Source organism: Somniosus microcephalus, chromosome 7, assembly GCF_052327205.1.
Source record: "Somniosus microcephalus isolate GS21.2 chromosome 7, FLI_Smic_1.0, whole genome shotgun sequence".
NCBI classification, from domain to species: domain Eukaryota; kingdom Metazoa; phylum Chordata; class Chondrichthyes; order Squaliformes; family Somniosidae; genus Somniosus; species Somniosus microcephalus.
The window spans coordinates 173136185-173162062 of NC_140993.1; the positions used below are offsets into that span (position 1 = coordinate 173136185).

At 43.5% G+C, this 25878-nt stretch overlaps 1 protein-coding gene across 2 annotated transcripts in view; it reads left to right on the forward strand.

Annotated features, from left to right (window-relative positions):
* The window catches only part of zc2hc1a (zinc finger, C2HC-type containing 1A), a 138056-nt gene that overhangs the window by 52534 nt on the left and 59644 nt on the right, over positions 1-25878 (forward strand). For both annotated transcript variants that reach the window (XM_085993211.1, XM_085993210.1), the window contains exons 6-7: positions 12636-12723; positions 18719-18842. In XM_085993211.1, the coding sequence (XP_085849337.1) occupies positions 12636-12723; positions 18719-18842 (212 nt within the window). The remainder of the gene's footprint in view (positions 1-12635; positions 12724-18718; positions 18843-25878) is intronic.

Below are 25878 nucleotides of genomic sequence, written 5' to 3' on the forward strand. Positions count from 1 at the left end.
CAAAATCCGGGCAAATGTATAATGAAACATAGAAGATAGGAGCAGGAGTAGGCCATTCGGCCCCTCGAGCCTACTCCGCCATTTAATGAGATCATGGCTGATCATCCAAATTCAGTACACTGACCCTGCTTTCTCCCCATATCCCTTGATCCCTTTAGCCTTAAGAAATATATCTAACTCCTTCTTGGATATATTTAATGAATTGGCCTCAGCTGCCTTCTGTGGTAGAGAATTCCACAGGTTCACCACTCTCTGGGTGAAGAAATTCCTCCTCATCTCTGCCCTAAATGGCTTACCCCTTACCTTTAGACTGTGACCCCTGGTTCTGGACTCCCCTGCCATCAGGAACATCCTTCCTGCATCTAGTCTGTCTAGTCCTGTTAGAATTTTATAAGTTTCAATGAGATCCCCTCTCATTCTTCTAAACTCCAGCGAGTATAAGCCCTGTCGACCCAATCTCTCCTCATACGTCATTCCTGCCATCCCAGGTATCCGTCTGGTGAATCTTCGCTGCACTCTCTCCATGGCAAGAACATCCTTCCTCAGATAAGGTGACCAAAACTGCACACAATACTCAAGGTGTGGTCTCACCAAGGCCCTGTACAACTGCAGCAAGACATCCTTGCTCCTGTACTCGAATCCTCTCACTACACAGGCCAACATACCATTTGCCATCTTAACCACCTGCTGCGCCTGCATGCTTACCTTCAGCGACTGGTGCACAAGGACACCCAGGTCTCGTTGCACTTCCGCTTCTCCCAATCTATTGCCATTCAGATAATAACTTGCCTTACCGTTTTTGCCACCAAAGTGGATAACCTCGCATTTATCCACATTATACTGCATTTGCCATGCATCTGCCCAATCACCCAACCTGTCCAAATCATACTGGAGTTTCTCGGCATCCTCCTCACAGCACACACGCCCACCCAGCTTTGTGTCGTCTGCAAACTTGGAGATATTACATCTAGTTCCTTCGTCTAGATCATTAATATATATCGTGAATAGCTGGGGTCCTAGCACCGATCCCTGCGGTACCCCACTAGTCACTGCCTGCTACTCTGAATACGACCCGTTTATTCCAACTCTTTAATATGTAAAGTTGGACTTAATTTTATTTCTTTTTAATTTTATTCCTGACCTGAGTTTCATTTGGTAGGGATTGTGAATCATATTGGTGTGTATAATATGTCTCAACCTTCATTTTTTTTGTGTTTACTTAGAAGTTTTTGGCAAAAACTGAATTATGCTAACTGCCCTCGCTGAATTCTGCTAACACCATCTGATCATGAACTGCAGGTCTATTTAAAAGTTCTGAAGTGTTACAATTATGACAATTTTGTTCAATGTGGATATTTTTCCATTGGAAATCTTTTCCGTACATTAAGCTTTTTGAAAGATTAGTAACTAGGTTGAGGAAATGACAATGTGAAGTATTTACCCCCTACATACTCCACATTTTCAAGTGCATGTCTTTATTTTGCTGATATTCTTAAAGGGTGTCCTTTGTAGCGCTCAGGAGTTATTTCAAAAAGTAAGTGAAATGGTGAAGTTTAATCTACTAGCTAACAATTATTTCAGCATAGCCAGTCTTAAAAGATTGATAGAGCTTCTATTTTAGTTTTGGATGCTTCCAGATTCTGTATTACCTAAAACAAACTGGGACTCCTATTCGGACTTTAACAGGGTATACGACAATTGATGACTGCTTTTGGAATGCACTCTGCAGGCTTAGCAGGAGTTAGTTGAGCCTCGTGACTAGGCGAATGGCTTTCTAATCCTGCTATGCATAATGTCAAAGATTCAGTTCTTTTTAGTGCATTTATTTTTTTGCAGTTATTTTGTGCATATACAGGTTGAGTGTCCCAAATCCAGAGATCCGGACTCCGGGACAATTGGTGGCAGGGGTCCGGAATCCGTAAAATGTTCCGGAATCCGGATATCCTGAGGGAGGCTTACCAAAAACTGGAAATATCGCAACCTGGGCTCGGGCGTTTCCAGACTTCGGACATCAGAAACACGTTCCGAAGTCCGGAGAAAACCGGCTCGACCTCGGCCCTGAGGTTGCCGGATTCGGGACGCTCAACCTGTACTGTGTTTACCCAGAGTAGTTCCAATTGCTAGTGAGCTGAAGTGTTTGTACGGTAAACTTTGGGGTGGGGGGGGGAGATTTTAATCCCAAAAAACGGGGGTGTTGGGGTCGGTGGGAGGTTAGAGTTAAAAAGCTGTATCCCCCGATCACAACCTGCCCACTGTTTTAACAGAGGCAGGACCGAGGGCGGGCAGCCAACCAGCTCCCAGGAGGCTGGTCGACCATTTACATATTATAATGAGGCTGGTGTGCTTCTTGGGGATCCACCATTTCACCCACCCGGCCCCAATTCACCTCATCACCCACCCCTTAGCGGCCTAGTGCCACAGGCCTACCCGCCCGACAGCCAGCCAGCCTCTCCATATGACTACCGTTCTCCCGGGTTTCCCGACCGCTTTCTAGCCCACCGCTTCCTATCCGCCTCCAGATTAAAATTCTGGCCTGTGAATCTAAAGTATATAAAACGGACTGCAGTATAGTAGTTTTTCCATATTTTTGCCTTGCGTTAAAGATAAGGGGATAGAGTTTCCACCAGTAATATCATCACAATCCAGGCGGAATCAGCCGAACCCGCGCAAACGATTGGAGAATTCTAAACATGAGTTACGTACAAAACCAGTTATGTTTGTGTTTTCCGTGATCTTTTACATTGGTTCAAGATATAATTCGCTCGGTTGTGGCCCCACCCACAAAACTGGCCATGCCCCCAGGTTGTAAATGCGAGATTGCGCTGGTTCGGGAAGGCTCTTCAAATTGTACTAATTTTCTTAGGCGCATATTAAAAAAAAAATTAAATAAAAAAATAAAAAAATTCATATCAAAAAAACTGACTAGTGTACACCAATGAAACTATAAAGGTTCAGTATAATTTTTTTTGGCATTTTCAGTGACTTTGAATCAAGTTATTCCCTGATGGAGGATTGCGCCCTTATTAAAAGTGCTTATTTCTGCAGATAGACCCACTTTTTCAGCTGTATTAATAACAATGCGCCAGGTTACCACTTTTAAATACATCAAGGAATACTATTTAGTGGAAAGAAAGAAAAGAAACAATTATGTTCTATTACGCTGCCCGATTGTGCCGGTTCATGGAAGATTTTTTGCTTGTAATTTTGCAAATTAATTTTAGCGGAAACTTGAACTGTAACCTAACCCGTGCAATTTGAAGCGTATTTTGGGCGTAAATTCCTGATTTCCTTCCTTCACTGCCTTGCATGCAATCACCCTACTAAAACACTCAGATGGTATGCAGTTACTTGCTTCATGCATCAGTTGGATGTCATCTCATGGCAACCAGACTGCATTCTTACTTTTTGCATTTTTAAAGGGGAGGGCAACCCATAACAGAAATATTGTCCCCAAGTGGTGGACCCTCCCCAATCTCTAGCCCCTCTTCCCCTAGGAAGAAGCAGCGTTGGCGCTCCTGGGGAGGTAGGCAGGAGAAGGAGTTGTAGATGAGGAAGTCTGATGCAGGTGCCAGCAACAGCTTCGTCAGAACAATCTGCTTCTCTTCCTTCTCTTGCTATTGTAACCTGTCAGCAAATCCTCATGTAACTTCTACTAAAGATCGTGTGAGTGATGCTACTCGGCAACCCATTCTAACTTGTCTTCTCTAGATGTCACTGAGGAGGAAGATGATATGCTAGGCCCCTCCTGCATCTACTACTGCCAATGCATCCATCTGAGGGGCATTAGTGAATAAGCCAGAGGGGATTGCACAAGGTGATGCACAAAATAAAAGTAGGCAGGAGCTAGTGGTGGAAATGAGGCTGATGTTGTAAACTGGAAGGTCAGCAAAGGTTGTCTCATGGCTGAAGAGTCTAAGTTTTGCTTCTTGGGACACTGGCACCAGTACTGGGACAGGAGAGAGCTGTTCCGTTGGGACGGGCTTCACTTGGCCAGTGCTGGGACTAGAATCCTGGCGAATCGAATAACTAGGGCTGTAGAAAGGGCTTTAAACTAATTAGTCGGGGGGAAGTTTCAAGAGCAAAATATTAAAATGTCAGCAGAGAAGGCAATAAAGCAAGGTAGCAGTGGGGGAATTAAAAACCAGAGCGTGTCAGGAAGAGACAGAATGTATAAAGGTAAAGTAGTAAAGGGGGTAAAAGCAGGAATAAATTGTCACAAAACATATTTAAAAGTTCTTTATCTGAATGCACGCAGCATTCGTAACAAAATAAACGAGTTGACGGTACGAATAACTACACGTGTATGATCTGGTAGCCATTACAGAAACATGGCTGCAAGGTGACCATGACTGGGAACTAAACATCCAGGGGTATTTGACAATTAGGAAGGACAGACAGAAAGGAAAGGGAGGTGGGGTGGCTATGTTAATAAAGGATGGAATCACTGCAATAGTGAGAAATGATATTGGGTCAAAGGATCAGGATAGTGAAACGGTTTGGGTGGAGATAAGGAATAATAATGAGAAAAAGTCACTAGTGGGCGTAGTCTATAGGCCTCCTAACAGTTGCAACTCTGTTGGTCGGAGTATAAATCAGGAAATAGTTGGGGCTTGTAATAAGGGAACAGCTATAATCATGGGGGATTTTAACTTTCATATTGACTGGACAAATATAATTGGGCAGGGCAGCCTTGAGGAAGAGTTCATAGAGTGCATTAGGGACGGGTTCCTTGAGCAGTATGTTACTGAACCAACCAAGGGGCAGGCAATCTTAGATCTGGTCCTGCGTAATGAGACAGGATGAATAAAAAATGTCCTAGTAAAGGATCCCCTTGGAATGAGTGACCATAACATGGTTGAATTCCAAATTCAGTTGGAGGGTGAGAGAGTTGGATCTCAAACCAGCGTACTGAGCTTAAATAAAGGAGACTATGAAGGTATGAGAGCAGAGTTGACTAAAGTGGACTGGGAAAATAGATTAAAGTGTAAGACGGTACATAAACGGTGGTGTACATTCAAGGAGATATTTCACAACTTTCAAGAAAAATATATTCCACTGAGGAAAAGGGGGCGTAAAAGAAAAGACAGCCATCCGTGGCTAAGTAAAGTAATAAAGGATAGTATCTGACTGAAAACAAGGGCATATAAAGTAGCCAAATCTAGTGGGAGGATAGAAGATTGGGAAGCATTTAAAAGCCAGCAAAGAATAACTAAAAGATTAATTAAGAAAGGGAAGATAGATTATGAAAGTAAACTAGCAAAAAATATAAAAACAGATAGCAAGAGTTTCTACAGTTATATTGAAAGAAAAAGGGAGGCTAAAGTGAATGTTGGTCCCTTAAAGGACGAGACCGGGAAATTAGTGGTGGGGAACATGGAGATGGCAAAAACGCTGAACAAATATTTTGTATCAGTCTTTATAGTAGAGGGCATTAAAAATATCCCAACACTGGACAAACAGGGGGCTATGGGGGGGGAGGAGCTAAACACGATTAAAATCACTAAGGAGGTGGTACTCGGTAAGATAATGGGACTAAAGGCGGATAAATCCCCTGGACCTGATGGCTTACATCCTAGGGTCTTGAGAGAAGTGGCGGTGGGGATTGCGGATGCATTAGTGGTAATTTTCCAGAACTCCCTGGATTCAGGTAAGGTCCCAGCAGATTGGAAAACTGCTAATGTAACGCCCTTATTTAAAAAGGGAAGTAGACAAAAGGCTGGAAACTATAGACCAGTTAGCCTAACATCTGTGGTTGGTAAAATGTTGGAGTCCATTATTAAGGAAGCAGTAACAGGACATTTGGATAAGCATAATTTAATCGGACAGAGTCAGCATAGTTTTATGAAGGGGAAGTCATGTTTGACAAATTTGCTCAAATTCTTTGAGGACGTAACAAACAGGGTGGATAAAGGGGAACCAGTGGATGTGGTGTATTTGGACTTCCAAAAGGCATTTGACAAGGTGCCACACAAAAGATTACTGCACAAGATAAAAAAAATCACGGGATTGGGGGTAATATACTGGCATGGGTGGAAGATTGGCTATCTAACAGAAGGCAGAGAGTTGGGATAAATGGTTCATTCTCGGGTTGGCAACCTGTGACTAGTGGTGTTCCGCAGGGGTCAGTGCTGGGACCCCAACTCTTTACAATCTATATTAACGATTTGGAGGAAGGGACCGAGTGCAACGTATCCAAGTTTGCCGACGATACAAAGATGGGAGGGAAAGCAGTGAGTGAGGAGGACATAAAAAACCTGCAAAAGGAAATAGACAGGCTAAGTGAGTGGGCAGAAATTTGGCAGATGGAATATAATGTTGGAAAGTGAGGTTATGCACTTTGGCAGAAAAAATCAAAGAGCAAGTTATTATCTAAATGGAGAGAAACTGCAAAGTGCTACAGTACAAAGGGATCTGGGGGTCCTGGTGCATGAAACACAGAAAACACAGAAGGTTAGTATGCAGGTACAGCAGGTGATCAGGAAGGCTAATGGAATCTTGGCTTTTATTGCAAAAGGGATGGGATATAAAAGCAGGGAAGTCTTGCTTCAGTTATACAGGGTACTGGTGAGGCCACACCTGGAATACTGTGTACAGTTTTGGTTTTCATATTTAAGAAAAGATATACTTGCTCTCGAGGCAGTACAGAGAAGGTTCACTCAGTTGATTCCGGAGATGAGGGGGTTGACTTATGAGGAAAGGTTGAGTAGGTTGGGCCTCTATTCATTGGAATTCAGAAGAATGAGAGGTGGAATTCAGAAGAATGAGAGGTGATCTTATCGAAACATATAAGATTGTGAGGGGGCTTGATCGGGTGGATGTGGGGAGGATGTTTCCACTGATGGGTGAGACTAGAACTAGGGGGCATATTCTTAGAATAAGGGGCTGCCCTTTCAAAACTGAGATGAGGAGAAACTTCTTCACTGAGGGTAGTAAATCTATGGAATTTGCTACCTCAGAGAGATGTGGAAGCTGCGACATTAAATAAATTTAAAACGGAGATAGACAGTTTCCTAGCTGATAAGGGAATTAGGGGTTACGGGGAGCGGGCAGGGAAGTGGATGTGAGTCTAGGTTCGGATCAGCCATGATCCTATTGAATGGCGGAGCAGGCCCGAGGGGCCGTATGGTCTACTCATGCTCCTACTTCTTATGTTCTTATGTAGAACCTAGATTTCACAGGTCTTCCTTTACTTAAAAAAAGGGGTGCTTATAGAGTATTGCATGCAGGCACTGGGGATGGTCTCCAAGAATTTGCAGCAGATGGCAGGTCAATTAGAGCAGTATTTGGATGCATGGCATCCTGATGGGTAGGTATGCAGCACTGCAGTCTGCAATGGATTATATGGCATCTACAGGCTGATCTTCAGTTATGGCCCTCATCACAGAGACCCTAAAGACAGCCTTAACTTCAGGCATAGACTTCCTGGCCCTGCCTCCTTACTGCTGCAAATGCAGGCATCTGAGGGGGATGATGGAAGATCATGTGCATACTGCAGCTCAAGATCCATCTCGGGACTTGGCTACCATGAGACGTGGGCCACCTCTGTCTTAAGGCTCTTGAAAAACACAGCAACCAGGCATCTTGTGCACTCCTGCCACTCAGGTAGTGCCTAGGTGAAATATAAGAGGTAACGCATCTCACACTACCACGAGGGAAGCATAGTGGAAAGAAACAGTCGGCACACACAGCATGGGTTTTGATTGAAATTATGGTTGCATGGAAGTCATTATGCAAGGTTTAGAAGTGGCTTTGATGATGTGGCATGAATAGGGTGCATTTGACTTGATCCAGATAAAGTGTCTGTAGATGAAGCAGTAATTGTGGTGGGAAGCGAGGAAGATGTAGACAGCCGTTTATTCAATGTGCAGAAGTGTTTTTTTAAGAGATTTCCTGTAGCAGACTGTCACAAGTGTCTTTTGCAGTCAGCAATGGATTGTGCTCTGCTTCCTCTTCATGCTCCAGCTGCTCATCAGCTTGATTTCTCCTGTTACAATTAGGAGCCTTTGTCCTCCATGAAGAGGTCTCCTTTGTAAGACAAAGTTTTGTGCAACAGACAGCATCTCCCCACTATCCGTAAAACCCTAGCCAGACTATATTACAAAGCAACCCATACTGATCCAGGCATCTGAAGCTTTCCAACAGTATGCTCCAGTGGCAGAATGGACTTTGTTATAGTGGTGCTCAGCTGGTGTCCTCAAAAAGTGGTTGGTTGTCATTTGCCATGGCTGTAGTGGGTAGTCTTGACCTACCAGGAGCCAGTTGAGATGCTTGCCTTTCTGGGTCAAAATATCTGGCGCAGTAGACTGCCTTAAAATGAAGGCATTGTAGCAGTTGTCAGTAAAGCAAGCACTTATTTGTATGATGCTGGCCATACAGGATTGCAGGATGAGACATAACTCATTGATGGCTTCCCCTGTGAAGAGCAACTCCACAAGCTTTGTTCCTGGGTCAGCTGAAGGTAGAAGCACCTTTGGTCTGTATATTCTAGTGAGTATATTTGTCTATACGGTGCCTGACTAGCCTGATCTCTGTTTTTCCTCCTCTTCCTTCATAAAATATAAATCCAGCACTGTTCCCAATGGAAACCCCACTGTGGCCTCTTCAGAAAGATGAGCACAAAACTGGAAGCTTTGCACCAGAAGGCACAAAAGTAGACGTTGAAGCAGTTATCAGCAGGGGAAAAAATAAAAAGGATGGATCATATATAAAGATTTTAGAAGACTTTTAACTGTACCTGATGTAGCTCTCTACATTCACTTATCTTCAACTTAGCTGCTTCTACGGGTGTGATTACTGTCCGGTATAATGATAGAAAATGTGACGTGTCACCGCATCATTTACTTCCCTGCAGTGCTCTTCGGTTTTGGTCACTGAGACATAAAGGAAATATTCAAGCCATATAGGGTGGTAGAGAAGTGCCATGAGGCTAACCCCATGTCAAAGCATCAAGCATGTAAGGAAAGATGGGATAAACTAAGGCTCTTTAGATGTGAAAGGAGTTGACTTGGAGGAGACATTTATAGAACTAATACAAGATAGTGAATCATAGAATAGTACAGCACAGAAGAAGGCCATTCGGTCCATTGAATCTGCGTCAACTCTTTCAAAGAGCAATCCATTTAGTCCCACTCCCCCGCTCTTTCCCCATATCCCTGCAGTTTTTTCTCCTTCAAGTATTTACCCAATTCTTTTGAAAGCTGCTATTGAGTTTGTATCCACCACCCTTTCAGGTGGTACATTTCAAATTCTAACACTTGTTGCGTAATAAACTTTTCTCTCATGTCGCCTCTGGTTCTTTTGCCAATCACCTTAAATCTGTGCCCTCTCGTTAATGACCCTTCAGCCATTGGAAAAAGTTTCTCTTTATTTACTCTTTATCTAAATCCTTCATGATTTTAAACATCTCTATCAAATATCCTCTTAGCTTAAGTAGCTTAAATGGCCTAGATCAAGTTAATCAAGAAACCTACTTCCAGGAATGCCAGGATATTAGATCATGGGGGCATAGATTAAAATTGATGAAAGATAAGTTTTAGGATCAATGTCAGAAAGCACTTCATGCAAAGGGTAATCAGCACTTGGTATGGTTTACTGTGTAGGCTAGTTCAGGAAAAATCAAGAGACAGTTGGATGTCATGGGGAGGAATAAGGTTTTTCTCTTCTGAAACATAGAAGATAGGAGCAGGAGTAGGCCCCTCGAGCCTGCTCCGCCATTCAATGAGATCATGGCTGATCATCCAAATTCAGTACCCTGTCCCTGCCTTCTCCCCATATCCCTTGATCCCTTTAGCCTTAAGAAATATATCCAACTCCTTCTTGAATATATTTAATGAACTGGCCTCCACCGCCCTCTGTGGCAGAGAATTCCACAGGTTCACCACTCTGGGTGAAGAAATTCCTCCTCATTTCAGTCCTAAATGGCTTACCCCTTATCCTTAGACTATGACCCCTGGTTCTGGACTCCCCGGCCATCAGAAACATCCTTCCTGCATCTAGTCTGTCCAGGCTTGACAGAATTTCTGCATGGATAAGCTAAGATGGGTTGAAAAACCTCCTACATCTGTGCATTTATTTTGTGATATAGCCTAATTTGGAGCCATCAGTATAACTCAGGACTAATTGATCTTTTTTTCAGGGGAGATAGGGGAAGGAACTTGGGGGGTTCCTCAAAATAAAGGGTTAGCAGGCCTTGTGGACGGGAAGCCAGTGATAGAATAAGCAAGTAAGGACTTTTGAATAGTGTGGGTTTGATGGGCCAAGTGGACTTTTCTCATACTGCACTTTGATTATTATGTTTCTTATGTCGTTGTAAAATCAGTTCTGGAGCAGTATGTTACTTCTTTACAATATATAATTTGAATTGCAGGATTTCCTGAATCTGGAGCGTCCGTATGAGGAGGGCCATTATAATGAGATTATATGGTTGCAAGTTGAATGAATCTATGTACAAGTTGGACTTGAAATCAAAAAAGCTCTAGTCATTTTATAAAAAAGCATAATTTTAACATCATCTCCCCTGTGAATTACAGAATATTTTGTCTATTTCCTGGAAATATTCAGAAAAGCCGTGGTATGAATTGAGACACTAAAACAATAGAAATAAACTTACAGCAGCCTTCATCGGTCCTGATTTTTTTAATGGAGGACATTTGTGACCATTGCTCACTTTTCTAGTTTATTATAGAAACCATCTGATACCATTGAAATGTAAATAAAATATACATTTCAGAGAAAAATCCCGCTTTGCTTTTTGTCACTGACATACTGTGACTTTACTGCAAAAATAATTATTAATGAAAGGGCAGTGGTCAAAGTGAGATTACCATTTTTGTACTTTTTGGAAAAATAATATTTGAATTTACAGACAATTCTACTTATAAGTATCAGGTTCATAATTCAGTACAGAACTAAGCTGAATACAAAAAGTACAGGGGAGAACTGATAAAGGAAATGAGGGGCAAAAAGAATGTATATAAGAATAGGTTAGCGGATAACATAAAAAGGAACCCCTAACGTCTTTTATAAACATATAAATAGTAAAATGGTAGTCAAAGGAAGGATGGGACCAAAAAGAAAATCTTATGGAACCAGAGGGCATGACTGAAGTATTATATGAGTACTTTGCATCTGCCTTCACTAAAGAAGAAGATGCTGCCAATGTCACAGTAAAGGAGGAGGTAGTAGAGAAATTGGATAGGATAAAAATAAAGAGGTGGTACTTAAAATGTTGTCAGAGTTCAAAGTAGAAAAGTCACCTGATCCAGATGAGATGCATCCTAGATTGCTGAGGGAAGTAAGGGTGGAAATTGCAGAGGCTCTGGCCACAGTCTTCCAATTCTCCTTGGATATGGGTGTGGTGCCATGGGACTGGGGGATTGCAAATGTTACTCTGCTCAAAAAAGAGGAGGGGGATAAACTCGGCAGTTACAGGCCAATCAGCCTAACGTTGGTGGTGGGGAAACTTTGAGACATTAACCCGGGACAAACTGATTTGGCACTTGGAAAAATACAGTTTAACAAATGAAAGCCAGAACATATTTGTTACAGGCAACTCGTGTTTGACTAACTTGATTGAGTTTTTTGATGAAGTTACAGAGAGGATAGTGTGGTTGATGTGTGTGTGGATTTTTAAAAGGCATTTGATAAAGTATCACATAATAGGCTTGTTAGCAAAATTGGCACCCATGGGATTAAAGGGCCAGGGGTGTTGTGGATACAAAAATGGCTAAAGGACAGAAAGCAGACTTGAGAGATATGTCCCCCAGGGCTCAGTGTTGGGGCTAGGAGGACATGGACGTAGACTGGTGAAATGGGCAGACACGTGGCAGATGAAATTTAATACAGAGAAGTATGAGGTGATTCATTTTGGTAGGAATGAGGTGAGGCAATATAAACTGAATGGTACAATTTTAAAGGGGGTGCAGGAACAGAGACTTGGGAGTGTATGTACACAAATCTTTGAAGGTGGCAGGACAAGTTGAGATGGCTGTTAAAAAGACATATGGGATCCTTGGCTTTATAAGTAGAGGCATAAGAGTACAAAAGCACAGAATTTATGCTAAACCTTTATAAAGCACTGGTTAGGCCCCAGCTGGGTGTATTGGGGCCAGTTCTGGGCACCACACTTTAGATAGGATGTCAAGGCCTTAGAGAATGTGCACAGGAGATTTACAAGAGTTGTTCTCCTTAGAACAGAGAAAGTTAAAGAAAGATTTGATCATGGTGTTCAAAATCTTGAAGGGTTTTGATTGAGTAAATGAGGAGAAAGTGGTTCCAGTAGCAGAAAGATCAGTAACCAGAGGACACAGATTTAAGATATTTGGCAGAACCCAAGGCGACGTGAGGAAAAACATTTTTACGCAGTGAGTTATGATGATCTGGAATACACTACCTGAAAGGATGGTGGAATAAGATTCAATAATAACTTACAAAAGGGAATTGGATAAATACTTGAAAAGGAAAAATTTGCTCAGCTATGGGGGGAAAAGAGCAGGGTTGTGGGACAAATTGGATAGCTCTTTCAAAGAGCCGGCACAGGCATGATGGGCCAAATGGCCTCCCGTGCTGTATATTTCTACGATTCTATGATTTGTGAATAACTAATTCTTTGCCATGTCTTTATTATCAATATATAGTACAAGTCTCCAGTGCTTAAGAAGACTAACTCACCTGGTGCATTGACACGGATTCCCCAGCCTTCTGTTGGTGGCAAAAGTGTAGCTGGTATGTGGATTTTTTTTTTTCATTTTATTTAAACAGATACTTCTGCTTTATTTTAGTACAGGGTACGGAATTCCAACCCTTCTGAATGATACTGGAGGGGGTGGGGGTGGGCGTGGTCCGTAAGCCTTAGCTGTTGCCAATTCATGATTAAAGTCTTGGGCTTGGGTAAGTGTGTTGTTTCGACATGGGACATACAGAAACTTTGCCTGTGTGAATAACGTGATTGAAGTCAAGTAACTTAGCAGTGACTGGGATCATATATGGGACCTTTCTGGTTTCAACCAGCAAAGCCTACTGTGAAAGAAAAAACAAGTCATGAAAGTTTCGAGATGAAAACGTGCTTTTGCTTTCATAAAATACAACTTTTATATAGTTCGAAATGACACCAGTGTAGGAACTGGGGTTCCTAGCCGAAGAATTGAGATCGACTCAGAAAATCAAAAACAATAAAATTTAATGAACAAACGAAGCTGTGCAGGAAACTAGGATATAATGCAAATAGGTCTGGTCTGCTTGAAAGCCTCTCTGGAAACTGCTAGCAGGTTCCGAGCTCAACTGCTAGCAGGTTCCGATTTCAACTGCTAGCAGGTTCCGAGCTCTACTGCTAGAAGGTTCCGAGCTATGACTTCATGACGTTCTTCCCGCCGTTGAGAGATCACGTGACGGACGGCATGACGTCATCACGCGGAGTACAGGAAAGAAGCCCTAGTACAGTTAACAGATACATTAAAGGTGCAGCCCCCAGCTGTACTACATTGCTGTAAAAGGAATTATATACAATTGTCCGTAATCCTCTGGTGGTTCCGCCACATGCGCCCCCCCAGAATTGCTTTTAACAGAGAAGGTAAGGCGAGAAGGGGGTCTGACGAGTCTGTCCGACCGACTGCGATACCCCGGCAGCTGGAACGGAGTGCTAGAAGACGAACTGGCCATTGGCTGTGGTTGGGATGACGCCGCAGGCGGAGGAGAAGAGGAGGCCGGCTGTGGTCGACCCGGTGAGGCGGGCACTGGCGACTCGGCGGATGACTGTGGCTGTACTGGACCGGCAGTCGACGTTGGATGACCACGACGAGGCGGCTGAGCGGTGACGACTGGTTCGCTCAGATCCAGATGCGCCGGTTTCAACCGGTCGATGGAGATGTTGTCAGGCTTACCACCGACGTCGACTGTGAAGGACTTGTCACCTGACGAGATGACGCGGAACAGACCTGTGTAAGGCGGTTTGAGCGGGTTTTTGCGAGCATCCTGCCGAATGAACACGTATTCTGCACTCTTGAGATCCACCGGGACATGGGAGCGCTGCAGGTCATGATGCGACGTAGGCACTGGGATGAAATTCCTCGCCGCTTCCTGGTGGCTGACGAGCTGCTGAGCTGGGGACCAGGGTTCCGTGTGAGGAGGAAGAAAATTGCCAGGCACTCTGAGTGGTTGGCCGTAAACCAGCTCTGCTGAAGAAGAATGCAGGTCGTCCTTAGGCGCCGTGCGAAGACCTAGCAGCACCCAAGGGAGCCTGTCCACCCAACTAGGCCCACGGAGACTAGCACACAGTGCAGCTTTAAGGGACCTGTGGAATCTTTCACACAGACCGTTCGCCTGTGGATGGTAGGCGGTGGTACGATGAAGCTTGGTGCCCAAACCTTGAGCTACGGCGTTCCAAAGCTCAGAGGTAAATTGAGGCCCCCGGCCGGAGGAGATGTCAGCCGGTACCCCGAACCGAGCTACCCACGACGAGATGAAGGCTCTGGAGACGTCTGCCGCTGTGATGGCAACCAAAGGAATTGCCTCTGGCCACCTGGTGGTGCGGTCTACCACAGTGAGGAGGTGAGTGTACCCGCGAGAGGAAGGGAGAGGACCAACCAGGTCCACGTGCACATGGTCGAATCGACGCTCCGGAACCGGAAAAGTGGCGACTGGGGCCTTAACATGGCGTTGTATCTTGGACTTCTGGCAACTCACGCAGGTATTGGTCCAGTCACGGACGTCGAGATGCATACCCTTCCAGACGAATTTCTTTGCCGTGAGTCGTTGTGACGCTCTCATGCCAGGGTGTGACAACCCGTGGATAGTGTCGAAAATTCTCCTGCGCCATTCGACTGGAACGATTGGACGTGGGACGCCCATCGAGATGTCACACAGGAGTGTGGTCCCTGCGGCCTGGAAACTGACATCAGCCACTTGTAAGCTGGAAGGTGCGGTCCGGTATGCCTGCACTTCAGGGTCTGCCTTCTGTTCTTTTGCCAAACCAACATAGTCGACTCCCAAGTGTACTGCGTGGATCTGGGCGCGGGAGAGACAATCCGCCACCGGGTTGCCTTTGCCCGAGACATGGTGTATGTCGGTTGTAAATTCAGATATGTACGTAAGATGACGTCGTTGCCGTGCTGACCATGGTTCCACTGTCTTGGCCATCACATAAGTGGCTTGTGGTCTACAAAAGCCGTGAATGGGCGTCCTTCCAGTAGGAAGCAAAAATGGCGGATGGCCAGAAACAATGCCAACAACTCCCCATCAAAAGTACTATACTTGCGTTCGTTCTTCCGCAATTGGTGGCTGAAGAAAGCCAGTGGTTGCCATGTGCCGTCGACCCACTGCTCTTGTACTGCCCCAATGGCATAATCAGATGCGTCGGTGGTAAGGGCAATGGTTGCGCCCGGAAGGGGATGTGCCAACATGGTCGCAGCAGCCAAAGCGTTCTTAGTGTCGAGGAAAGCCTGGTCCATCTGGGGTGTCCAATCGATCAGGTCTTTGCCCGATTTACCTCCGAGGGCCTCGTACAAAGGTTGCATCAACAAATGCCGCCTTGGGGACGAACCGATAAAAATTGACCATTCCCAGAAATTCCTGGCGGGTCCTGACGGTCTGAGGAAGAGGGAACGAGGTGACTGCTTCCACCTTCGTGGCCAACGGGACGGCGCCTTCTGAGGTGATTCGGTGTCCCAGGAAATCAATGCTGTGCAACCCAAACTGGCACTTGGCCGGGTTGATAATAAGGCCATGTTGGCTGAGACGAGAAAAAAGGGTACGCAAGTACGTAATGTGTTCTTTCGTGCTGTTACTGGCAATAAGGATGTCGTCTAGGTAGACGAAGATGAATGGCAGATCGCGCAACACGGAATCCATGAGACGTTGGAAGGCTTGTGCTGCATTCTTCGGCCCAAACGGCATACGAAGGAATTCAAAGAGCCCGAAAGGTGTGATGACGGCAGTTTTGGGGACGTCCTGAGGATGCACGGGCACTTGATAGCCTCAGACGAGGTCTACTTTGGAAAAGATGGAATTCCCTGCCAGATGGGCCGAAAAGTCCTGAATGTGAGGAATTGGGTACCGATCCGGTGTGGTAGCCTCATTCAGGCGTCTGTAGTCGCCATCCGCCGCCCGGCTTAGGAGCAATGTGTAATGGCGAGGACCAAGGACTATTCGAACGTCGAATAATACCCAGGCGTTCCATTGTATGGAACTCCGCCTTGGCGGCCGCGAGTTTACCAGATTCCAGCCTTCGAGCTCTCGCATAAACGGGGGATCCTGTCGTGGTAATGTGGTGCGCCACACTGTGCCTCGCGACTGAAGAAGAAAATGTGGGCCTGGTGAGCTCAGGGAAGACGAGAGAACTCATTTGGAGATGGGACTGCACAGGCAACTGACCAAGACATCGCGGTGCTTCGGTGGCAGGGGACCGAGTGAAAAGTGGAGGCACTGATTAGCCTGCAGTGTCGGACGTCGACGAGAAACCCGTTTGCGCAGAAGAAATCTGCCCCCAGGATGGCCTGTGAGACTTTCGCCGTGATGAACTCCCAAACAAAACGTTGGCCGCCAAAACTCAACTGGACCCTACGCTTTCCGAACGTGCGAATGGCCGCACCATTGGCTGCCTCGAGGGGGAGACCTTGACTGCCGGATTGAGGATCTAGCTTTGACGCTGGTAGGATACTGCACTGGGAGCCAGTATCACAGAGAAAACATCGCCCTGACAGGGAGTCTGTAATATATAGGAGTTTCCCTGTGGACCCGACGGCCATCGCAACTCCAGCGCGTCCCTTAGGCCTTATTGATCTTCTCAGAAACCGCTGGTTTGAGGTAGGTTTTTTTTTTGGTGAGAAACTGCAGGGCGGACAGCAATTTCTGGCCTTCGCGCCGAAACGAGCGTGGTATGCACACCAACCTGCAGGAGGAGGAGTCGGATTCGCTCTTGTGGGGGATGGGCGCCTCGTGGCTGCACAAGATTGTTGTGAGACGGTGAATATTTTATCCGCTTCCGCAGCGAGTTCAGCACAATCCGTGATCGCAGAATTGGCCAAGGCCGTCTGTACTGGCTCTGGTAGTTGACAGAGAAACAGCTCACGGAACAGAAAACATTGCGATTCCGAGCCCAAAAGCATGAGCATTTGGCTCATGAGCTCTGAGGGTTTTGAGTCCCCGAGGCCGGGCATGGAGATAAGTCTGTGAGCGCGCTCCGACTTGGACAGACTGAAAATCTGCAGTAAACGTGCTTTTAAAGCTTCGTACTTGCCATCGTTCGGTGGACTCTCGAGGAGGCTGACAACCCGCGAGGCCGTGGCACTGTCGAGGGCGGAGACCACGTAATAATAACGGGTCGAATCCGCTGCTACTCCCCGGATTGCAAATTGGGCTTCCGCCTGGAAAAACCACGCGGCCGGTTGTTGCTCCCAAAATTGCGGCAGTTTGAGGGTGACGGCGTTCGTGTCCATGATGTAACTTCAACGAAAATTGTTCGAATTGGGGTCACCAATGTAGGAACTGGGGTTCCGAGCCGAAGAATTGAGATCGACTCAGAAAATCAAAAACAATAAAATTTAATGAACAAACGAAGCTGTACAGGAAACTGTAGGATACAATGCAAATAGGTCTGGTCTGCTTGAAAGCCTCTCTGGAAACTGCTAGCAGGTTCCGAGCTCAACTGCTAGAAGGTTCCGAGCTCTGACGTCATCACGTTCTTCCCGCCGTTGAGAGATCACGTGACGAATGGCATGACGTCATCATGTGGAGTACAGGAAAGAAGCCCTAGTACAGTTAACAGATACATTAAAGGTGCAGCCCCCAGCTGTACTACATTGCTGTAAAAGGAATTATATACAATTGTCCGTAATCCTCTGGTGGTTCCGCCACACCAGTATCTTGTGAAAATCATAACCAGTTTGTCACTTACTGTAATTTTCAAATGGGTTATTTTATTTTTTCTGCTCGTTACATCTTTGTAACTGCTTGTGTCTCTGATATATAAATTATGTTCCTTAAATTCTACGCTTTGAGTATCCATTTTGCTTCTGAACCCCATGTGGCATCAAATTCCCATCAATGATGAATCATCCATTGTTTTATGTATACCTTCTTTGTAACGTTTAATAGTCATTGATAATAGTTATGTTTAGTCTATTAGCTGTCCTCTTCATACAAACCTTGCTGACTGGGCATTGTAGTCAATGTACCGAACTGGAGATACTTGTATAGAGATTTTAAATAATGCTCTAGTGTCCTTTGAAATTAGTTAGCAAATAGTAATACTTACAAAATCATAAGCATTTATAGAAAATACTGTAATTGTACACTTGGGTTAATGTGACAAATGATATTCTACTGTCATTGTTGTATACTAATCATAGAAATGATATTTCAGTGATTTAGCTGTCCGTCTTCAATCTACAAACATCCAGTCTTCTTGTACACATTCTGAAAACAGTTTTATTTGTGTGGTCAGTTTCTATTAATGGCGCTGGAATTTCGGGAATTATATCCTTTTCAGCTAAACTATATATAGGTTTCATGTCAAAGATTGAAAGTTGTATCAGTCCCCTAATGGACATCTTAAAATGTTCTACACGGATTATGAAAATGTCATCTTCAGTCTGGATCTTATACTAGGATAGGGAAAAACATTGTGGTACTTCAGTGTAAGTCATTCATCAAAAGCACTGAACTTGAATAAACCGTAACAATTTAACAAAAAAAGACATTAAATGTTTCAATGTTTTGTTGGCAGGCTTTTCTACCACCAAAAGTAACCTATTGCCAACCAATGAAAATAAACTTCGGGATGGGTCACCGACAAAACGGAGTTCATCTGGTGTTGGTAATGTGTCTGGAGTAGTAAGCCAACCAACTGGGTGAGGATGAATAGAGATTTTTATATATATGAATATAGAATAGCCTTTAATTTAAGTTTGCTGATTTATTTTAAATTGATAGCCAACCTGGGCATTTAAATATTCCAGAAATTTAAATCAAATGGGGTGGAATATTGGGCTACAACACTGCCCTTTTGCTCCTGGACTGTTAAGTTTGAATTGGGCAGGGCTTAATGAGATGAAAGCTATCTCTCTCTGCCAAGTGTAGGGTTCTTAAGTGAGTTTGGACAGATGCAGCCTAATTTCCAGTTGACATGGGTCCTCGGCACAGCAATGCCCATAATTCTGTACTGATTTGGTAGTTTTAGTCAGGCCATCAGGACTACTAGTGTTTAAAATGGAAATGCCACTTTGGTGCAGTAAATGAGGTTGGGACCAACGTTCCTACTAAGCTGCGCATTGGCCTAGAGGTCCTGCGCAGGCCGCTCACCAGCTTTGCAATGGAAATAACCATTCATGCACCAAAAATTAAATGGGCCGCACACCAAAAAAGTTACAGGGAACATTGGTTGGCACCCAGCAAGACAACTTATCAGTCGCTATCTAATGCTTACCATACCTGACCTTGGAATGATTTATGTTGATATTGAGTAAAAATAAACTTGCACTTTCCTCTCCTGTCCCAGATTTTTCCTTTTAATAATTCGTCTCATGCTTTCCTCTGGTAAGTTGCTTTCCTAGAGTTCTATCTCGGGCTAGTTGCTAGCGTACAAAAATGGTTAATTTACATAATTTCTCTGCATTTGTCTATGAATTCTGATTTGTCCTACATTTGTGAAATTGCTCAAATTTTCCATAAGTTGTGAAAGAAATTTGTAATCTTTTCCAACAGAATTAACGGTGTAAATATGTTGCAGAACAGCTGCTGAACTCTTGAGAAGTAAAAGGAAATTTCTTTGATCTATTTAAATATTTCCATTCGATAAAAATTGGTATTTAAAGACTCAGCTAATTGTCGGTGGTAGTTGTGTTTGATTTGGAAAAACAACATTTATCTCAGTCTTCAAATCAAAATGTTATTTTATCTATCCAGATGGTTACATTTATCTGAATTACATTTACCATGAATATTACATTTTACCATGAATATTGCCATAAATTATTTTTGAAAGTCCATACTAGTCGTATCCACTGCATTTTCTTTATTGTCTCTCTCATTTCTACAAAGAAGTTGATGCTGGTCATGACAGATGTATATATTGTCTCCGTTGGTGTTTTTCTCCACACAAGCCATGTAGATTAATCCTACTCTACTCATTCCCCATGTATCCTTTAATAGTCCTCTTTTTCGAGCAACTATATAGTTCCCTTTTAAACATAATTCTAGACTCTGCTTCAACAATAGTTGCGGCAGAGAATTCCACATTCTACCACCCTCTCTAATTATTTTTCCTAATCTTCCCTTTAATTATTTTTGTCTTATTTTAAATTGGTGCCCTTTCTAACTATTTTGCCAACTACCATGTTTCTGCTCAAGTGAGCATGTTGGCTTGGAGGTTAAATGGCGTCTCCTTTTCTTGGATATACAAGGTTTTGTACATGTTACTATAATTTTACCGCTCATCCCCAGATGCTGTAGAAGGTCTCAGCAGAATGAGTGAAAAATTATCCTGGTGACCTTTTACTGGCTGTACAAATCGCGGTCCTCAGATTTTGGAGCATTGAGCAATGCCCACAGTGGAGGTTTCTTCTCAACTCTAGGCTATATCTTACACTCACACCCAGGGAGGTCCTCAGATTTTGGCGCATTGAGCAGTGTCCACAGTGGAGGTTTCTTCTCAACTCTAGGCTATATCTTACACTCACATCCAGGGAGGTTCCAGTGATGTCTTGGCTGTTGGGAGGGATGGTTGTTGGATTGAGGCCTACCCTTTTTGGTAGTTGACACAGTGCTTACTTCAGGTAAGTCTCTGCTATTGGAGCCTAGAATGTCAAATGGGAACAGTTAGAACATAACATAAGAAATAGGAGCAGGAGTAGGCCAATCGGCCCCTCGAGCCTGCTCCGCCATTTAATAAGATCATGCCTGATCTGATCCTAACCGCCAATCTACTATCACAGAACCATCTCCTGAATCTAACAGAATTAGACACACGAAATAGGAGCAGGATCAGGCTACACGGCCCCTGGGCCCGCTCCGCTACCCACAGGGCCATGTCCGATCCGAACCTAGACTCATGTCCAAATTCCTGCCTGCTCCCCGTAACCCTTAATTCCCTTTATTTCTAGGAAACTGTCTATTTCTGTTTTAAATTTATGTAATGATGTAGCTTCTACAGCTTTTTGGGGCAGCATATTCCATGGACCTACCACCCTCTGAGTGAAGTAGTTCCTCCTCATCTCAGTTTTGAAAGAGCAGCCCCTTATTCTAAGACTATGCCCCCAGTTTTAGTTTCACCCATCATCGGGAACATCCTCCCCGCATCCACCCGATCCAACCCTTTCACAATCTTATATGTTTCAATAAGATCACCTCTCATTCTTCTGAACTCCAATGAGTAGAGTCCTAATCCACTCAACCTCTCCTCATATGTCCATCCCCTCATCCCCGGGATTAACCGAGTGAACCTTCTTTGTACTGACTCGAGAACAAGTATGTCTTTTCTTAAGTATGGACACCAAAACTGTATGCAGTATTCCAGGTGCGGTCTCACCAATACCTTGTACAACTGAAGCAATACCTCCCTATTTTTATATTCTATCCCCCTAGCAATGAAAGCCAACATTCCATTGGCCTTCTTAATCACTTGCTGCACCTGCATACTAACCTTTTGAGTTTCGTGCACCAGGACCCCCAGATCCCTTTGTACTTCAGTACTTTCCAGTTTCTTGCCATTAAGATAATAGCTTGCTCTACGATTTTTCCTGCCAAAGTGCATAACCTCACACTTTTAGTATTGTATTCCATCTGCCAAATCTCTGCCCACTTACTTAGCCTGTCTATGTCCCCTTGCAGGTTTTTTATGTCCTCCTCACTCACTACTTTCCCTCCCATCTTAGTATCATCTGCAAACTTTGATATGTTACACTCGGTCCCCTCTTTCAAATCATTAATATCGATTGTAAAGAGTTGGGGACCCAGCACCGACCCCTGCGGAACACCACTAGTTACTGATTGCCATTCTGAGAATGAACCATTTATCCCAACTCTCTGCCTTCTGTTAGATAGCCAATCCTCTATCCATGCCAGAATATTACCCCCAATCCCGTGATTTTTTATCTTAAGCAATAATCTTTTGTGTGGCACCTTGTCAAATGCCTTTTGGAAGTCTAAATACACTACGTCCACTGGTTCCCCTTTATCCACCCTATATGTTACTTCCTCAAGTTCAATTGATTAACCGCATCTCATGTCATGTAATCAATCTCACTTGTCTGACCAAGGGTTAAAGCCCAGTTCCATTTTTGAACGTGTGTGTATCACAGAATTTTTTTTTAATTGCTCCATCTGAACCTCTCTGAATGTGTAATCTTAGGTTTCTGTCATGGAATATTGTGTTGTTAGGCACCTTAATTTCAGCTTGCAGGCTTAGCTTTAATTATTCGTTTGCCTTATTTGATTTAATACTCTGATTTAGCAGTTCTTAGACGTGCCATGGTTTTCTACCTAAAATATTTTCTCAATTTAATTTAGGACAAAATACTGTATTTTCCTCCCTATCTGAATGCAATCAAATCAAATTGGACCATAAATATGCAATACCAACTCAAAGCTAGGCAGTTATTTGTTTCTTATGGTCCTCACACCCAGAACAAATTAGTGCCTTAAATATCTGGTTGCAAAATTGATGGCAGAGTACCTTCTGCACTGTTCTTGTGTTTATGTATCCACTGTGTCCTCCAGGGTCAAAGGTCATTCCTCCCAATTTATGGGCATTACTGGGGTATCACAAAAACAGATCCTAATCAATAGCACATGCACACAGCTACTACATGGAGTAATCCCCATTTGTTGTTGGGCCATCATGCTTTTTCAGTAATATGTTTAACAATTTCCCATACAGTTCACAAGTATTTCTAACATATGGAGAAAATGCACAGTATAATTATACCCGCGGTACTGCATGCAATAGATTCCTGCCGTGTTGCTCTGTGTATTCTCTCTGGAAAAAGTTTGGCAACGGAGACCTAATTTAAAGCCTTTTTTAGGTTTGTGATTCTGATATTGTTTGATGTTGCAGAGAGGTATTCAAACTCAATAACATCATTCTAAGTTATGCACAAGAGTGTGAATTGTAACTCCTAGAAAACTCAAAAATCAGAAGATTATTGTATAGATTTGGCAACAATGATATGTCTTTGGTAGAATGCCCTTCTGACTGGGGTTTCTGTCCTCCTACAAGAACCTCCAAACCTCCCTCCTACTTAATTTTTTTCCCTCGTTCATGGGATCTGGGCGTCGCTGGCAAGGCCCGCATTTATTGCGCTACCTGGCCAGTTTCCTGTATTGTCTATAAAGGATACTGAATGAAGATTGAAAAATAGATTATACGCTTTGTCCAGCTGTCTTCATTCTTTAAGTAGTACACGTTGATCTCCCATGGTTTCCACGCAGTTAGTCAAGACCAGTTTGAATTTTTCAATCAAGCAGAGTTAGAGGCTGGTGATACAAACAGAAAATGCTGCAAACACTCAGGTCAGGCAGCATCTGTGGAGAGCGAAACAGTGTTAACCTTTCACTGTAAACTGTGATTGAAGCAGGGTGTGGGTAGCCGGAGAGGGGGGAAACTGCAGCCAGTGAGGGGGAGGGATTGGAACGGGCAGCCAGCAAAGGTGGGAGTGGAGGGCCAAAATCTTGGTCCACATGGTGGGATGGATCTTGCTCATGGAGGTGGGGCAGTTGAAAGCTGAAATCTTGCTCAATGCTATGGGGGACGACATGATAACCTAACACGCTGAAGGTAGTGCTTAGTTTGCTTTTACTTGCCGAACATCAAGTAATGTTAGGTCACATTACATTGTAATCAATTGGTCTTGTAACATTACACTTGCAGCAATATCATTTGAATCTTGAGACCACTCACCTTTATTAATGTATTGTAAATATATTGTCTATCCGCTGTTCTCCCTCCTGGCCATCCCTTCAGACATATCTGGGAGTTCATGTTTTGGGGTTTCAGGATTATGATTCTTAGCTTAGATTAATCATATGCCAAAGCAAGCTGCTGTTACATTGCATGAGCAGGGATTTTTTTATACAAACCAGAAGTGAAATGTCATGCAGTGAAGTCTGACATCAAAAAGTAATTAACAGAGCCAGCCTACCAATGGGTTTGCCCAGAACAAATCCAGGTCCATATTAATACTTGTGGTTTGCAGAAGATGCATATCATTGAAGAATTAAGAAAACTGCAAGGTAGATAACCTAATCTTAAGCTTTTTTTTTAACTTATACCTGAATATAACCAAGATCATGCTACTTGTGTAGTCTCATACTTTGCAATTGAAGTAGTAGTTTTGAAAATGTTTTAGTTATTCTGTTTCGTGGAGTCATTTAAAATTATTGCTGGAACAGCTCCACATATCCTAGCTAAACATCAGAACCGTGGACCAGCGAGGTGGTTGTAACAGGCGGAGTGAGTGACCTGCTGACTCGTTCAACTGAGACTGTATGTTGTACCTGATTCTTGGGGGCCAGACTATCTATAGAAATAGAAGAGGAGCTGATGTTGGAACACTGCCTGTCTAACACCCCTTCAAATATTACTTCCATGGTAATATAGTGTGCGTCATGCAGTTGCATTTATATCTGGATGTCTAGGCAGAGTAGAAAGAAAATGAGCAGAATTTAATAAAAAATAGTCAGCACGGATTTCAAAAGGAATGATCATGCTTGACCAACTTTATTGAATTCTTTAAAGAGTAACGGAAATACTAGACAAGGGTAATGCAGAATATGTAATATATTTGGATATTCAAAAGGCCTTTGATAAGGTACCGCATAGTAGACTCATGACTAAGGTCAGAGCATGTGGAGTCAGATGACACGTAGCAGAATGGGGGGATATGTGCTGAGGAGGACTACGACAACATACAGGAAGACATTAGTAAACTTGCAAAATGAGCATGTAATTGGCAAATAAATAAGTGTGAGTTATATTTTGGTAAGAAGAATAAGGAGGCCACATACTGCTTGGAAAATAAGAGTCTAAATGGGGAAGAGGAGCAAAGGGATCTGGGGTACAGATACACAAATTGCTATAGGTAGTGACGCAGGTTAATAAGGCCATAAAAAAAACAGCAAACAAAGCACTGAGGTTCATTTCTAGAGGGAGAGAATTGAAAATCAGAGAAGTTATGCCATCACTTTGGGTGGAGCTAAGAAACAACAAGGGGCAGAAAACACTGGTGGGAGTAATTTATAGGCCCTCCCTAATAGTAGTTGTAGTGTCGGGCACAGTATAAATCAGGAAATTAGAGGTGCCTGTAACAAGGGTAATACAGTAATTATGGGGAACTTTAACTTTCATATAGAATGGGCAAACCAAATTAGCAGTAATAGTGCAGAGGACGAGTTCATGGAATGCCTTCAAGATAGTTTTCTAGATCAGTATGTCGAGGAACCAACTAGGAAACAGGCTATTTTAGATCTAGTATAGTGCAATGAGACAAAATTAGTTAGTAACCTTGTAGTAAAGGAGCCTCTGGGGAAGGGTGATCATAATGTGATATAATTTTATATATTGAGTTTGAGAGTGATTTAGTCAAGTCCGAAACTAGGGTCTTAAATCTGAACAAAGCAAACTATGTAAGCACGAGGGGGCAAGTTGGCTACGGTAGATTGGGAAACTATATTAAAAGATATGACGTTGGATAAGCAATGGCTAGCAATTAAAGAAACTATTCATAATTTACAATAAATATACATTCCCTTAAAGAATAAAAATCCCACAGGAAAATTGGTTCAACATAGCTAACGAGAAGTTAAAGACAGTATTGGATTTAAGGAAGAGGTTTATAATGTTGCCAAAAAGAGCAGTAAGCCTGAGGATTAGGGGGATTTTAGAATTCAGCA